The 13,710-nt window shown below is 60.4% G+C and overlaps 2 protein-coding genes across 4 annotated transcripts in view; one reads left to right on the top strand and one right to left on the bottom strand.

Annotated features, from left to right (window-relative positions):
* Nucleotides 1-13,710, bottom strand: part of LOC136303047 (Fc receptor-like protein 4) — a 34,702-nt gene that overhangs the window by 11,720 nt on the left and 9,272 nt on the right. Inside the window, 1 exon segment of the mRNA XM_066206636.1 lies at nt 8,196-8,498. Within this exon segment, the coding sequence (XP_066062733.1) occupies nt 8,196-8,498 (303 nt within the window).
* LOC136303048 (low affinity immunoglobulin gamma Fc region receptor II-like) lies at nt 2,348-5,647 on the top strand. 3 transcript variants are annotated; one of them, XM_066206638.1, is made up of 7 exons: nt 2,362-2,399; nt 3,050-3,280; nt 3,533-3,629; nt 3,705-3,801; nt 3,991-4,787; nt 4,899-5,042; nt 5,388-5,647. In XM_066206638.1, exons 1-3 carry the CDS (start codon nt 2,363-2,365, stop codon nt 3,571-3,573), a joined length of 309 nt encoding a protein of 102 aa, XP_066062735.1. In that variant the 5' UTR covers nt 2,362; the 3' UTR covers nt 3,574-3,629; nt 3,705-3,801; nt 3,991-4,787; nt 4,899-5,042; nt 5,388-5,647. The 3 variants fall into 3 exon arrangements, 2 of the variants coding, with proteins under 2 accessions (XP_066062735.1, XP_066062734.1); XM_066206637.1 differs by having other exon boundaries at nt 3,533-3,801; XR_010724152.1 differs by lacking the exon at nt 3,050-3,280 and having other exon boundaries at nt 2,348-2,399; nt 3,533-3,801.

The raw sequence follows: 13,710 nt of genomic DNA, 5'->3' as shown, positions 1-13,710 counted from the left end.
CACGAGGCCGGTGCTTCACGCTGGCCGGCCAGGAAGGCAGAGCTGGGGCAGTGGTTGAGGCGGGAGCGGCTGGAGCAGGTGGCCACAGGAACAGCCCCTGGCCATGCAGGTGGAGCAGGAGCGCCGGGAATTTCACAGGGTGCTCAGGTGAGGCCCACGGGGCCGGGTCACAGTGGGGCACTGCTTACCATTCCTGCTGCCCCGAGGTTTTGGGACAGAGCAGTGACACCCATCAGCCTCCAAAACCCTCTCGGCGCTCGGGCACAGCCTCCCAGGAGGTCCCGGACCAGGCTCTGGGGATAATTTGGGCGCTCCTGGGCGCGTTCCCAACAAAGGGCAGTGCTCCGGGAGAGCGTTCGGCACATCCCGGGGGATCAGCCCGGGGCTGCTGGAGCCCGAGTGCTGCGGGCAAGGACGGCAGGAAGAAGCCGGGCCCCGCTCAGGCGGCGCTGCCCGAGGAACGTCTCCTCCTGCAGGAGCTCGGGAGCCTCTGCCGGTGCCGGCCCTGCGGCCGTCGGGGGGCAGCGGCTGGGAGGGGCCGGGATAGAGGGACCGGGACCCCAGTGGGGAGCCCCGAGGGTGGAGGGCCCGAAACAGCCGAGGGGAGACCCCGGCAGGGCGGGGGAGCAGAGACCCTGGGCTGGGCTCTGCGGAAAGGAGGGACCGGCACGGTGGTCCCAGAGCACGGGGAAGGGGCCCAGCTGCCATGGCGCTGCGAGTGCCGGGACTGTCACGGCGTGTCTGAACCGACTGTGAGAGCGTGTCCCAAGCCACTGTCGCCATGTGTCGGGACAGCCCGTGGCCAGGGTGACGCCCCCACAGCTTTGGGCACTCGGAATGGGCGGGGCAGGGGCGGGGCAGAGCCCTGTCCATTCCCCGTGCCCTGTGCAGGTGAGGAGGGCAGGGATGGAGCAGCTTTGGGGACACCTGGAATCGATACAAGGTCATTCCCCAGAGCCACACCATGACTGTGGGCAGAGCCCCGGCTCAACATTTCCACACTTTTCCCTCCGGTCTGGTGGCTGCAGCCAGAACCCAAATATTCTTTCCATGAGGTTCCAAAGGGCTGCAGGTTTTGTTCAGGAAGGAGGGTCCCGGTCAGGTTGTTGAGCAGATGGGTGTGGGATTTGCAGAACTTCTGGGGCTCTCTCAGCCCCTTGCTGAGAGGGACAAAATGATCAATTGCTGCATTTCCGGACTGCTTCCCTCACAGCTGCCCCTGCAGGGGGGTTTGCAGCCAGCCCTGCTCTGAAAACCATCCAAGGCCCTCGCAGAGCCACTGCTTGGGCTCCCATTGGCTTTTGTGCTTCTTGCAGGGCCCAGCAAACCACAGCCAGGCCTTTTCCTGCCACAGAATTGTCACCTTTGCAGCAGCTCTCAAGCTGCCAGAATCAAAGCCAAGGGGGCGGGGGGAGCCTCAGGTCGTGGCTGCCACCTGGGGCTGGCCAGAGCAGGGCTGGCCAATGCCCATCCCTGTGCACTGGGGCTGGGCCATGGCTGGGCCCCGCACTTGGATGGCCACTGGCTTCAAGGAGGAGGAGTTGGGGAGCTCCTTCCTGCCTGGGGCTCCATTCCCGAGCTGCTCTTGCCGGCTCACATCCTGCAGGGGATGAGCGAGAATGGAGAAGTCTGAAACCCTCCTGGAGCTGCCATTCCCTAGGACAGGACCCCCTGGCTGTGCCCCCCAGGAGAGAACCCGCCCCCCCATTTCACAGTCACTGCCCATCGCTGGGTCCCCCTTTCCCCTGGGAACTAAACCATGGCGTCCTCATTCCTTATGTTCCCCCTCCCGTGCAGCCCCATCTCAGGATTGCCATTTCACCAGGATCTCCGTGGCCCCAGAGCCCCATTCCCAAGGAACCCTCTCCACAAATTCCATCCCCTACAACGCCCCTTCCCCCAGGACCTGGATTCTCTCAGGACCCCTCATTCCCACAGGACCCTCCATTCCCCCTGCACTCCATCCCTGGCACACCCATCCCATCACCCCAAATCCCTGGAGCCCACGCTCTCCTGGGACTCCCTGCACTGAGTCCCCCGAGCCCTGGGGTCCCCCATTCCCATGGCACCCCTCTCCTGAGTGACTCCCCCTCCTCAGGACTCCCATTGCCCTGGATGCCCATCCCTGGTTCCCCAAACCCCCTGAGCCCCCCACTCCTGAGAACCCCCTGTCCCACCTTGTGCCACCCAGCTTTGTCCCCAGCCTGCCCACAGCCTGTGGTCACTCTGCCACCAGCAAAGGCCACAGCCATGTTGGGGAGGCGGCCTGATGTCACTTCCTTCCCCATTCTTTGGAAGAGCCACCACCCAGGGGACCGGTGGCCACAGCAGCGAGTGACAGCCAGCCTGGATGGCCAGGGACATGGAGATGGCCGGGAAGGTGACGCTGCTCCTGTGGGGTGAGTGCCCCGGGCACGGGCCTGACACCCCGGGGATGGGCCCTGGTGAGGCAGAGACCAGTGTGGAAGGGGCACAGGGGGCTGTGGGGTCCCCTGAGGTCCCCAAGGCCAGCAGAGCCAGTGCATGGGGTGACCAGGGTCATGGGCTGGCAATGGGGACAGGAGAAGGGGGACAGGACTGGAGGGGCCAGAATGTGGGGAGAGGAATTATGGGGCTGGTGCGGCTGTGAGGACAGGGACAGGGAAACAGGGATGCAGTGACAGGGACAAGGGGACAAGCACCATGCAGATGGACCATGGGGACAGAGGCTGTGGGACTGGGGGGGTGACCCGTGCCAGAACGGGCTCCCCATGTCTGGGGTGTCCTTAGTGTCCCCATGTCCTGCCTGAGATGGGGTGGCTGCAGTTCCCCGATCTCCGAGACATCTGTGCCACACCACTGTCCCCATGGGGACAGTTCAGGGACAGCCCCCACACCCTGTGCCCCCATACCTGTCTCCATGGGGCCACCCCACCCAGCCCTGTCCCTTCTCCCTTCCAGCCCAGACCCTCGGCCTCGCTGGTGAGTCCTCAGGGGATGCCATGTCCCCACCCTGCTGTCCCCAGCCCCGTGGTGGCTCTGGCAGGCTGGTGTCCCCTGTCACCCGCAGGTGCCCAGACCACCCAGCTCCTGGTGGAGCCCCCCTGGAGGCCGGCGGTGCTGTGGGACCGGGTGACACTGACCTGTCAGGGCTCGGGGACTGCCAGTGACACCACCTGGTACAAGGATGGGCGGAGCTGGTGGCCGAACGGACCTGAAAATGTCAGTGTCACCTATTCTGGCACCTACCGCTGTTACAGACCTGGCAGTGGGCTCAGCCCCCCTGTGATAGTCTCAAATGGTGAGGGGGCTTTGGGTGTCCTCAGCGTGGCACCTGTGGGACCCCGAGGGCTCTGGGTGGGCCCTGCTCCATGGGTCACCTCCTGGAGTGACCAGAGCTCGTCCCCTGCACACAGGGACATCCCAGAGCATTCCAGTGCAGGGGGACCCTGTTTGTGGAATTGGGGACCCCTGGTGCTCTGGCTGTGACCCAATGGTGGGTCCCCATGAAAATGGGACCCCTGTGGTGTGACAGGACCCCTCTGTCCCCCAGACTGGCTGGTGCTACCGGTGCCGGTGCAGATGCAGCAGTAGCGGGGGACACGGTGACACTGCGCTGCTGATGGCGGCAGGGCCTGTCAGTCACCGAGGTGCGATTCTACCGTGGGAATGAGGAGGTGAGGATGTCCCTCAATGGCACCGAGCTGTCCCTGTCCCCTCTGCAGCTGAGCCACAGTGGCCACTACCTCTGCCGGGGCTGGGTGTCCTCTGACGTATCATCAGAGTTGCAGGAGTCGGCGCCCGTGACAGTGACAGTGCACGGTGAGCCTCACCCCCACAGCCTCCCCGGGTCCCCTGGTTGGGGACACTCAGCCCCGTCTGGGGACCCCCAGCCCTGCCTGCAGTCCCCCATTACTGCCCAGACCCCCCATCCCTGCCGCGGGTCCCTCATCCATCCCCGGGTCTCTCACAGGGCTGTCAGATCAGTGGTGGCCACACTTGTATCAGCAGGTTCCGAGCACTCAGAACCAGCGCTGGCGGAGGCAGCCATGCGCCGCGCACCGCGCTTTTCCAGGGCCAGGTGCCTCTGGCAGCAGGGGCGGCCCGGCGGTGCAGAGGAGCCGTGGGGGCCGCCGTGGGTAGCGGTGAGCGGGGAGCGGGTTGCGGCGAACGGGGACCCGGCACAGGAACTCCCGGCAGTCACCAACCCAGCGGAACTGACCCAGTGGGATGGGATTCACCAGACCACAGGAGAGTTGTTTATTTGCTTTTGTTTTCCAGGGAGAAAGTATGGTCTGTTTTTCTCTTTTTTTCCTCTCCTTTCCTTTCTTTCCTTTTTTCCCCTTTCCTTCTCCTTCTGACTGATTGGGAAGGTGGGCCTTGTCAGGTGAGCCTGTAGTTGGCTGGTTGGGAAGGCGGGCCTTGTTCAGAGGGCCTGTGATTGGCTGGTTGGGAAGGCAGGTTTTGTTGGGAAGTGCTGTGGTTGGCTAGTTGGGAAGGTGAGTCTTCTGGAGATGATTGTGATTGGCTAGTTGGGAAGGTCTGTGGTTGGCTGGTTGGGAAGGTGGGTCTTGTGGAGAAGATTGTGATTGGCTGATTGGGAAGGCCTGTGGTTGGCTGGTTGGGAAGGTGTGTTTTTTCAGGAGACCTGTGACTGGCTGTCAGAAGAGGACTGGGAGCAAATAGAGAATCCCCAAGGAGAAAAGAAGGAATTGAAGAGATATCAACACACATACCCCCCAAACAGTCCCCTGGGCAGTAGGCAAACCCAGTGGAGATGTAACCTGAACACCAGGAGTGAAAATAAGGTGTTGGGGCTTGGTTTCTTTTTCTTTCATTTTCTTTCCTTGTTACCTGTGAGACTTTTTCTCCCACTGAGTTGCTAAGAAGCACTGATGGCTGTGTGCTTGAGATGGCAGGAATGGGAAAACTCTCGGCAGGGATGGGAAACTCTCATTCACTCGATCTGTGCCTTTGGATGGTGACGGTGGAGCGGCTGCTTGGGGAAAGGAATTCACTGCTGCTGCAGATGCCCGGCTCAGTCCTGTTTCTTCTGGTGTGGGGTGAGCCTCTGCTCCTGGGCCCAGCCATGGAACTGGGATCTTGTTATTGCCTGCCTCACTAAAAGTAGGGCCTGTCGCTGTGCTGGGAGCAGGGTCACTGTTGTCCCTCCTCCTGCTGTTTCTTCAGCACTGCTCTGAGTCTTTTCACTACTCTGTAGCCCACAACCCCTGCCTGCTGAGACATCCTGCATCTTCAGCCACAGCTTGGGAGTTCCTGATCCATCCCTTCCATTCCTTCAGCCTCAGCTCTGGAGTTTTTGATCTATCCCTTCTATCCCTTCCCGTCTTCAGCCTCAGCTCCAGAGTTTCTGATCTATCCCTTCCATCCCTTCCCATCTGGGACAGAGCCACCATGACTGTGCACTCCCTGAGCCCGCCCCACAGCGCCCCCTGCAGCCGCGGAGGGATCACCGCACCTGCCCCGCCCACCGGAAGCCACCAGCGCCCCTGCTGGCTGTGCCTGGAACTGCACCAAAAGGGAAAGTGCCGCGCTCAGGGAAGCTGTTACGGGCTTCCTGGTTCTGTTTATTATTAATGCTGTGGTTGTTGCTGGTTGTTTGCCTTGTTATACATACTAGTAAAGATCTGTTATCCCTATCCCCATATCTTTGCCTGAGAGCTCCTTAATTTTTCATAATTATAATAACTAGGAGGGAGGAGGTTTGCATTCCCCATTCCAAGGGACGCCCTGCTCTCCCCAGAAGACAGGTGTCTTTCAAACTAAGACATACTGGCAGCCAAAAATTGACGAATTCTGTTCCTAAAGCCTGACAGAGCTGAGCAAAGAAAAACATTTGTGTCCGTTTAACCAAAAAAGCTGCATTTTTGTTCCAGGAGCAGGAAACCAGGTCCTGTGCTGTGGCCCTGGTTGGTGCCTGAGATGTTTTGGTTTCCTGAAATTCCTTTCCCAGGGAATTTTCTGTAAACAGGAGACATCTTTTGGTATGGGCAAATTGTTTGCGTTTCTTTCCCTAGGAGGGACTTCTTCTTGGCGTCCCTCTACTCTGACCAATGTGATTGAGGAGGTTTGTCTTTGTTTCATGAATCCAATTGGTCTGCATAGAATAGCATAAGAAGGGAGACACATCCCAAGAATAAAGGAGTAATTTTCGGCCTTCTCAAGTCAGAGTCTTTGTGTTCTGGTGCACAACAGCGTCACTGTGCTCCTTTGGAAATGGGATGGGCAATGGTAAGCCACGTAGTGTACTGGGAACATTGGGAAGCGGATTGCAGGGCCACGGGGAGCATGGGGGTTGAGAGGACTCAATCTGATTTTCATTTCTGTCTCAACACACGCTATACATGAGCAAATAAAAGCAGTTAACCGTGACACAAAAGCAGCGATTTTGCTTTGGGTCTCTTGGGGGGATCAGGGGCTTGCTTGGAGGTTCAGCTTGGTCCTCCTCTCTGCCTCGACTTTTCCTCCCGGTGGTCCTTCTCTGTCTGCAGCTGTTCTTCCCTGCTTTGCTGCTTCTACGAGGCAGCTCATTCCTGCGACGACCTGGTGCTCTACCGCTTCCCCAACCTGGTGCTCCTCTGCTTCCCCAACACGGTGCTCCACAGCTTCCCCAGCGGAGCAGAGGCTGCCTGCACACACCTGCCATCTCTGCCATTTTGCCCGTGTTCCCCGCAGCAACGAGCCTGCTGCACCCCAGAACCTGCCCGTAGCAGCCAGCCCAAAGCCACCCGTGCCACGGCACTAGCCCACAGCCAGCACACAGCCATGACTCAGCGTTGCCAGAGACATGCAGGTTCCGCCACTTGGAAATCCCACCCAGCCACTGACAAAAGCCACGAGGGCTCACCACACACACACTCCATCTGCCGAGCTGATGCCAAAAGTGCGCCCGGGGTTCTTGTGGTAATGCTGTCCCTGTCTTCTGTTTCTCTCTCTGTCTCTTTCCCTCTCTATTCTCTCTTCTATCCCCCTCCCATAAGAACACTTAGCCTCATTTATCAATAAACAGTTCTCAGATGTAATATTGCCGCATTTGTGCTTCATTTTAATCTGAGAAATTGATCAGAAAGAATCCGCCCCGACTGCCCCTTTTACAGTGAGATGGGACAGGGAGAGTGGGAGGGGGAATGTGGAACCCCTGGGTGTGCTGCCAGCACTGTGGGGAGAGAATGGGGAAGCCACTGAGGGTACTTGGAGCATTCGGATGGGGGTTGGGGAGGGGATGGGGGAGCCCCTGGGGGCACTGGGAGAGGAAATGAGGAGCACAGGGTGCCCTGTGTAGCCTCCCCCTGACCCATGACCACCTCCCTTGGAAGGATGGGCAACCACAGGAGCCATGGAGGGAGCACCTCCAGTGTCACCCAGTGCCTCCCGCTTCCCAGAGTGTCACAATGGTTGTTGTAGAGTGTCATAGATGTCACTGGGCTCCCATGATTGCCCGTGTGGCCCCTGCAGCTGCATGTAGGTCGCCTGAGGATCCTCCCTGGGGGATGCCAGGGGCTCCGGGGGGGCCCTGTGGGAAGAAGGGAGTGTGTGGAAGGGGATGAAAGGTTCTGGTGGTTTGGGTAAAAGATGCATCATGGCTGGAGCCTGCACTCACCTTTCCTGGTGCTTACTGGCATCTGCAAAGGAAAACTGAAGTGGTAACTTTGGAGTCCCAATCGGCCCCCATCCACCCACAGGAATCCTGAACGACCCCCAGGCCTTCAATTCTCCCCCAGCTCCCCCCAGTATCCCTGATGGCCCCCAGAACCCCTGAATCACCACAGTGCTCTGGACCACCTGAGATCCCAGAACCCAGAGCCTGGCAGGGAGGGGAACTTTCCAAATTCCTGCAGGATCACTGAGAGAACCCCCAACATGCCTGCAAGACCCTCCAACACCACCCCAAATCCTTGAGGACGCTGAGCAAAAGGCCTGAGCACTCAGCGCTGCCAAAGTCATTGACTGTTGGTGCCACCAATCACCCTCACATTCCAGGTGACCTCCCACCTCCCCAGGGCCCCTGTTGCCCCCATTGTCACCCACCCACGTTGTCCCACCGATGCCAGCCCACAGCTGCAACAATGAGCACGACCAAGGACAGGACGGAACAAGCAACCACTGTGGCCAATGCTGGGGACAGAGGGGGACGCATTGGGGACACTCTGAACCCCGGGGGTCCTGAACACCCCGGTGACCCCGTGTGACGCCACCTCTGCTCCAGTGTCCACGTGGTGTCACCTCCAGGGCCAGCTCGGGGCTGAGTGCCCGGAACACGCGGTGCCCGTCCTGTCCCAGCTGGTTGGTGGCCATGCACTGGTAGGTGCCCGAATGTCCCACACTGACGTCCCCAAGATCCAGGACAGGACCCCGGGCCAGCTCCTGGCCATTGTGCAGCCAGGTGAAGTTGACAGGGGCTGAGCCCACCTGCACCGAGCAGCGCAGGGTCACGGGGTCACCTGTGTGCACCTGGTGTGACAGGGGACCGGGGGTGATGGTGGCATTGGCCACGGGCACTGTGGGGACACAGACAGGGTGAGGGTGGGGGGAGGGGCTGGCAGCCAGCAAGAGGGACAGGGACACGGGGATGAGAGTTTCCTGGAGCATGCTGTGGGTGAGGCCACCCCCAGCCTGAGGGTCCCGCTTACCCAGGACGGTGACATTCAGGGGGACACTCTCAGCCACACTGTCCCCATCGCTGGCCCGGCACTGGTATTGGCCACTGTCATTGTCCCCAACATGGCGCAGCTCCAGGTGGGGGCCAGTGCCCAGCGGTGTCTCAGAGCCCCCCCGGTGCCAGGTGAAGGACCGGGGACCTGTCCCCATGGCCACCGCACAGCTCAGCACCAGGCGGTCCCCCAGTGCCACCTGTCCCCCGGGGGGCCGCACTGACACGAACACCCCCGAGACGGGGACCCCTGCAGGGAGACACAGGTAAGATGATCTTGCCATGATGGGTGGAGGACACAAGATGGGAAGGAGGGGGGATTGGAGGGGAGCACAGAGGACCCCAGGGAGAAGTGGACCCTGGGAGGTGCATTGGGATCTGGTGACCATGGAGTGACCCCATGGAAAGGTGGAGAGAGCCAGGCAGGGATGGGGGACTACACAAGAGACTGAGGAGACTCAGGGAATGATGTGGGGTTTGGAGAGGGGTGGGTGGACCCAGGGACGGAAGTGTACCAGAGGGTTGAGCGGGGACCTTGGAAGGGGTGTGGGATGCCAGGGAGGGGTGGGGGGACAGAGAGAGGGATGAGGGATGTGAAGAGGGAACCGGGCAGTCATGGGGGAACAAGGAGGTACTTGGGAAATTTTGGGTGATGCAGGGAGGAATAAAGGCAGGGATGAAGGATGCAGGCAGTGATGGGGAAACCCTCGGAGGATGTCAGGGTTGCCTGTCCCCATTCCTGTACTCACTGCGCACTGTCACTGTCACCAGCTGCGACTCCCTCCACTCTGGCACTACAGCCCCCACCCTGCCCCTGCAGCGGTAGCGGCCGCTATGGTGCAGCTGCAGGGGGAACAGGGACAGCTCGGTCCTGTCATGGGGCCCTCCCAGATCCTTCCCTTCACGGAAGAAGTGCACGTTGGTAAGCGATTTGTCCTGGTAGCACCGGCAGCGCAGTGTAACCGTGTCCCCCTCCAGCAGCGGCCGCGCCGGCACCTGCAGCACCAGCCAGTCTGGGGGACAGAGGGGTCCTGTCACACCGGGGGCATCTGAAGAGTCCTGATGACACTTGGGGGCATCAGGGGCCACCCACTGCAAGGGAAGAGTCCCCTCAGACTGGGATGCTCTGGGATGTCCCCATGTGCAGGGGACGGGCTCTGGTCACACCAGGAGGTGACCCATAGAGCAGAGCCCACCCAGAGCCCTCGGGGACTGTGCAGGTGCCAGGCTGGAGACCCTGAAACCCCCCTCACCATTTAAGACTGTCACGGGGGGGCTGCGCCCACTGCCACGTCTGTAACAGCGGTAGGTGCCACTCTTTGTGACACTGAAGTGGCCGCGTCCCTCCTGCCGCCAGCTCCACTCATCCATGTACCAAGTGGTGGCACCGGTGGTCCCCGACCCCTGACAGGTCAGTGTCACCTGGTCCCACAGCACTGCCGGAATCCAGGGAGGCTCCACCAGGAGCTGGGTGGTCTGGGCACCTGCGGGTGACAGGGGACACCAGCCTGCCAGGGCCACCATGGGGCTGGGGACAGCAGGGTGGGGACATGGCATCCCCTGAGGACTCACCAGCGAGGCTGAGGGTCTGGGCTGGAAGGGAGAAGGGACAGGGCTGGGTGGGGTGGCACCATGGGGAGACAGGTGACGGGTCACAGGGTGTGAAGTTGTCCCTGAACTGTCCCCATGGGGACACTGGTGTGGCACAGATGTCTCGGAGATCGGGGAACTGCAGCCACCCCATCTCAGGCAGGACATGGGGACACTAAGGACACCCCAGACATGGGGAGCCCGTTCTGGCACAGGTCACTCCCCCAGTCCCACAGCCTCTGTCCCCATGGTCCATCTGCATGGTGCTTGTCCCCTTGTCCCTGTCCCTGCATCCCTGTTTCCCCGTCCCTGTCCTCACAGCCGCACCAGCCCCATAATTCCTCTCCCCACATTCTGGCCCCTCCAGTCCTGTCCCCCTTCTCCTGCCCCACCGGCATCCCACAACGCTGATTACCAAATTGCACTGGCTTTGCTGGCACTGGGGACCTCAGGGGACCCCACAGCCCCCCTGTGCCCCCTCCCCACCGGTCTCTGCCTCACCAGGGCCCATCCCCGGGGTGTCAGGCTCGTGTCCGGGGCACTCACCCCACAGGAGCAGCGCCACCTTCCCGGCCATCTCCGTGTCCCTGGCCATCCAGACTGGCGGTCGCACACTGGCAGTGGCGGCTGTCCCCTGGGTGGTGGCTCTTCGGCCAGGATGGAAGGAAGGGAGGTCAGGTCTCATCCTCATGCGTAGGTGGCACCTGGTGGGGGCAGGGTGGCCACAAACTGGGGACAGGATGTGGGCAGGCTGGGGACAAGGCTGGGTGGCACATGGTGGGACATGGGGTTCTCAGGAGTGGGGGGCTCAGGGGTTTGGGGAGCCAGGGATGGGTGTCCAGGGGAATGGGGGGTCCCAGGGATGGGGGGACTCAGGGCTGGGAGTCCCAGAAGAATGTTGGCTCCAGGGATTTGGGGTGATAGGATGGGGGTCCCAGGGATGAGGGTGCCGGGAGAATGGGGGATTATGTGGGAATGTGAGGGTCCTGGGAGAAACAAATCCATGGGTGAAGAGGGATTGTAGGGGATGGAATTTGGGGGAGACTGTTCCTTGGGAATGGGGGTCCTGGGCCATGGAGATATTGGAGAATGGCAGTCCTGGGATGGGGGTCCCAGGGAGGTTGAGGCGACTCTGGGGAAGAGGAAAAGTGGGTTCTGGGCCAGCAGGAGGAGATATGGGGGCTGTGGCGGATGGGGGTATCCAGCTTTGCCCCCCCCGCCAACACTTTCTCTCTCCTGCAACCGAAGGAAGATGCCGTTTGTGCAGAGGGAAGAGTTCTATTCTGGGGTCATCCAGGAGGGTTGTGTCCTGTTCAGGGGTTCCTTGTTCTGGGAGTGAAACATCCTGCGGGGATCCTGTCCTGCGGGGGACACATGCTGGCCAAGGGGTCCTGTCCTGGGGGATGGCAGCTCCAGGCGGGGTCCAGACTTCTCCATTCTCACTCATCCCCTGCAGGATGTGAGCCAGCAAGAGCAGCTTGGGAATGGAGCCCCAGGCAGGAAGGAGCTCCCCAACTCCTCCTCCTTGAGGCCAGTGGCCATCCAAGTGTGGGGCCCAGCCATGGCCCAGCCCCAGTGCACAGGGATGGGCGTTGGCCAGCCCTGCTCTGGCCAGCCCCAGGTGGCAGCCACGACCTGAGTCTCCCCCCGCCCCCTTGGCTTTGATTCTGGCAGCTTGAGAGCTGCTGCAAAGGTGACAATTCTGTGGCAGGGAAAGGCCTGGCTGTGGTTTGCTGGGCCCTGCAAGAAGCACAAAAGCCAATGGGAGCCCAAGCAGTGGCTCTGCGAGGGCCTTGGATGGTTTTCAGAGCAGGGCTGGCTGCAAACCCCCCTGCAGGGGCAGCTGTGAGGGAAGCAGTCCGGAAATGCAGCAATTGATCATTTTGTCCCTCTCAGCAAGGGGCTGAGAGAGCCCCAGAAGTTCTGCAGATCCCACACCCATCTGCTCAACAACCTGACCGGGACCCTCCTCCCTGAACAAAACCTGCAGCTCTTTGGAACCTCCCAGAAAGAATGTTTGTGTTCTGGATGTGGACACCAGAAGAGGGAAAAGTGTGAAAATACTGAGCAGGGGCTCCAGCCATGGATCTGGGGAACAGGGGTGTCCCAGCAGGAGCAGGGAGTGCCCAGGCAGGGGAATTCAGGGCAGGGTGGAGTGCATTTCCCAGGGAAGCAGACCCTGAGGGACACACAGGCATTTCCACGGATTCCTGTGCTCTGTTCCAAGGATGGACAGAGTTTCTCCCCTGTTGGGAGCAGAAGCCATGGGAAGTAAATCAAGTTTCAGGGTGGGAAGGAGGAAAATGGGCAGAGTTCCTAAATGTGGCCCAACCAAAGCCTTCCCTGTGGGCTGGGCTGCTGCCCAGCAGGCCGGGAACAATCCCATGGACCTGCTGGACACTCAGGGAGATTCCACACTCTGTGTTATCCACAAGCAAACGCTGCTGTGGGATGCACCAATGGGCTCCTGAAGGGAACCAGAAAGTCTCGTTTCTCTGTGATGTGCTTGCGTTTTTATTGTCAGTGACTAGTTGGGAGGGCAATGATTAAAAGGATTCTATCGATCAGACCATTTTCTACATTGTTAGTTTGATTTTTGCTGAGTTTATTTTTTCTTGGGAAAAAATGTGATTTGGGAAAATATTTTTGCCTTTATTTCATGGTTGTATAATTTTGTCTCAGCCAATTGGGCATCAGGGAATTCAACCAAATTTAGCCGGGCATTTACCATCATCAGGGCAAGATTCTATCTGGTGGCCCCTTAAGTTTGGGCAGCGCAGAGATCACAGGGCCCCACTGGGGCCGGAGGGAATGCTCATGGCCCCCCCAGAGCAGAGGTCCCCAGGATGTGCCACCTCTGGGACAGGAATCCCCAAGGACATGGCACCTCCAGAACGAGGAACCCTCTGGGACAAGACCCTGGGAGACGACCCAGGTGTCACCACAGCAGAGGAGCCCTTTTCCCTCAGGGCAGGACCCCTCTGGATGTGCCCCCCAGGACAGAACCCACGGCCTCAGCTCAGCATAAACGGCCTCTTCCTTCTGCTGCAGGAAAGAGAAAGTGAAAATCTTTCATCCCCCACAGCCCCTGAACACTGCCTGCACCCTCCAGCCCCCTTGGCCCCTTCCTGGGATCCCCCCACCGTTACCTGCTCAGGTGTTCCCTGGGATGGCTGAGCCAGGAAATGGGGGGATGGGAAAAGCCCAGGGGTGTGTGGGGCACAGACCCAGAGCCTCCACCCTGGGGTGCCCCCCTGGCCATGAGCACACTGTGGGGGCTGTGCTGGGCTCTGAGTCACCCCAAAATCTGAGGCACCCAGGGCAGGAGCTGAGACCCCCGTGCCCACCCAGCCACTGCCCATCCCTGGGACCCCCATTCCCCTGGGAATCCAACCATGGGACCCCCATTCCCTTGGTCTCTGCTCCCTGGGACCCCCATCGCAGGACTCCCATTGCACAGGACTACCATT

Source organism: Chamaea fasciata, unplaced genomic scaffold, assembly GCF_029207755.1.
Source record: "Chamaea fasciata isolate MVZ Bird 193981 ecotype frontalis unplaced genomic scaffold, bChaFas1.0.hap1 SCAF_31, whole genome shotgun sequence".
Lineage (NCBI taxonomy): Eukaryota > Metazoa > Chordata > Aves > Passeriformes > Sylviidae > Chamaea > Chamaea fasciata.
This window is presented reverse-complemented; position numbering and strand designations above follow the sequence as displayed.

Excerpts from the sequence above, each read along its gene's own strand:
- LOC136303048 (XM_066206638.1), top strand. The coding sequence starts at position 2,363 with ATGGAGATGGCCGGGAAGGTGACGCTGCTCCTGTGGG. Across the intron at positions 2,400-3,049 it reads GGTGACGCTGCTCCTGTGGG|GTGCCCAGACCACCCAGCTC; the intron begins GTGAGTGCCCCG and ends TGTCACCCGCAG. Across the intron at positions 3,281-3,532 it reads CCCTGTGATAGTCTCAAATG|ACTGGCTGGTGCTACCGGTG; the intron begins GTGAGGGGGCTT and ends TCTGTCCCCCAG.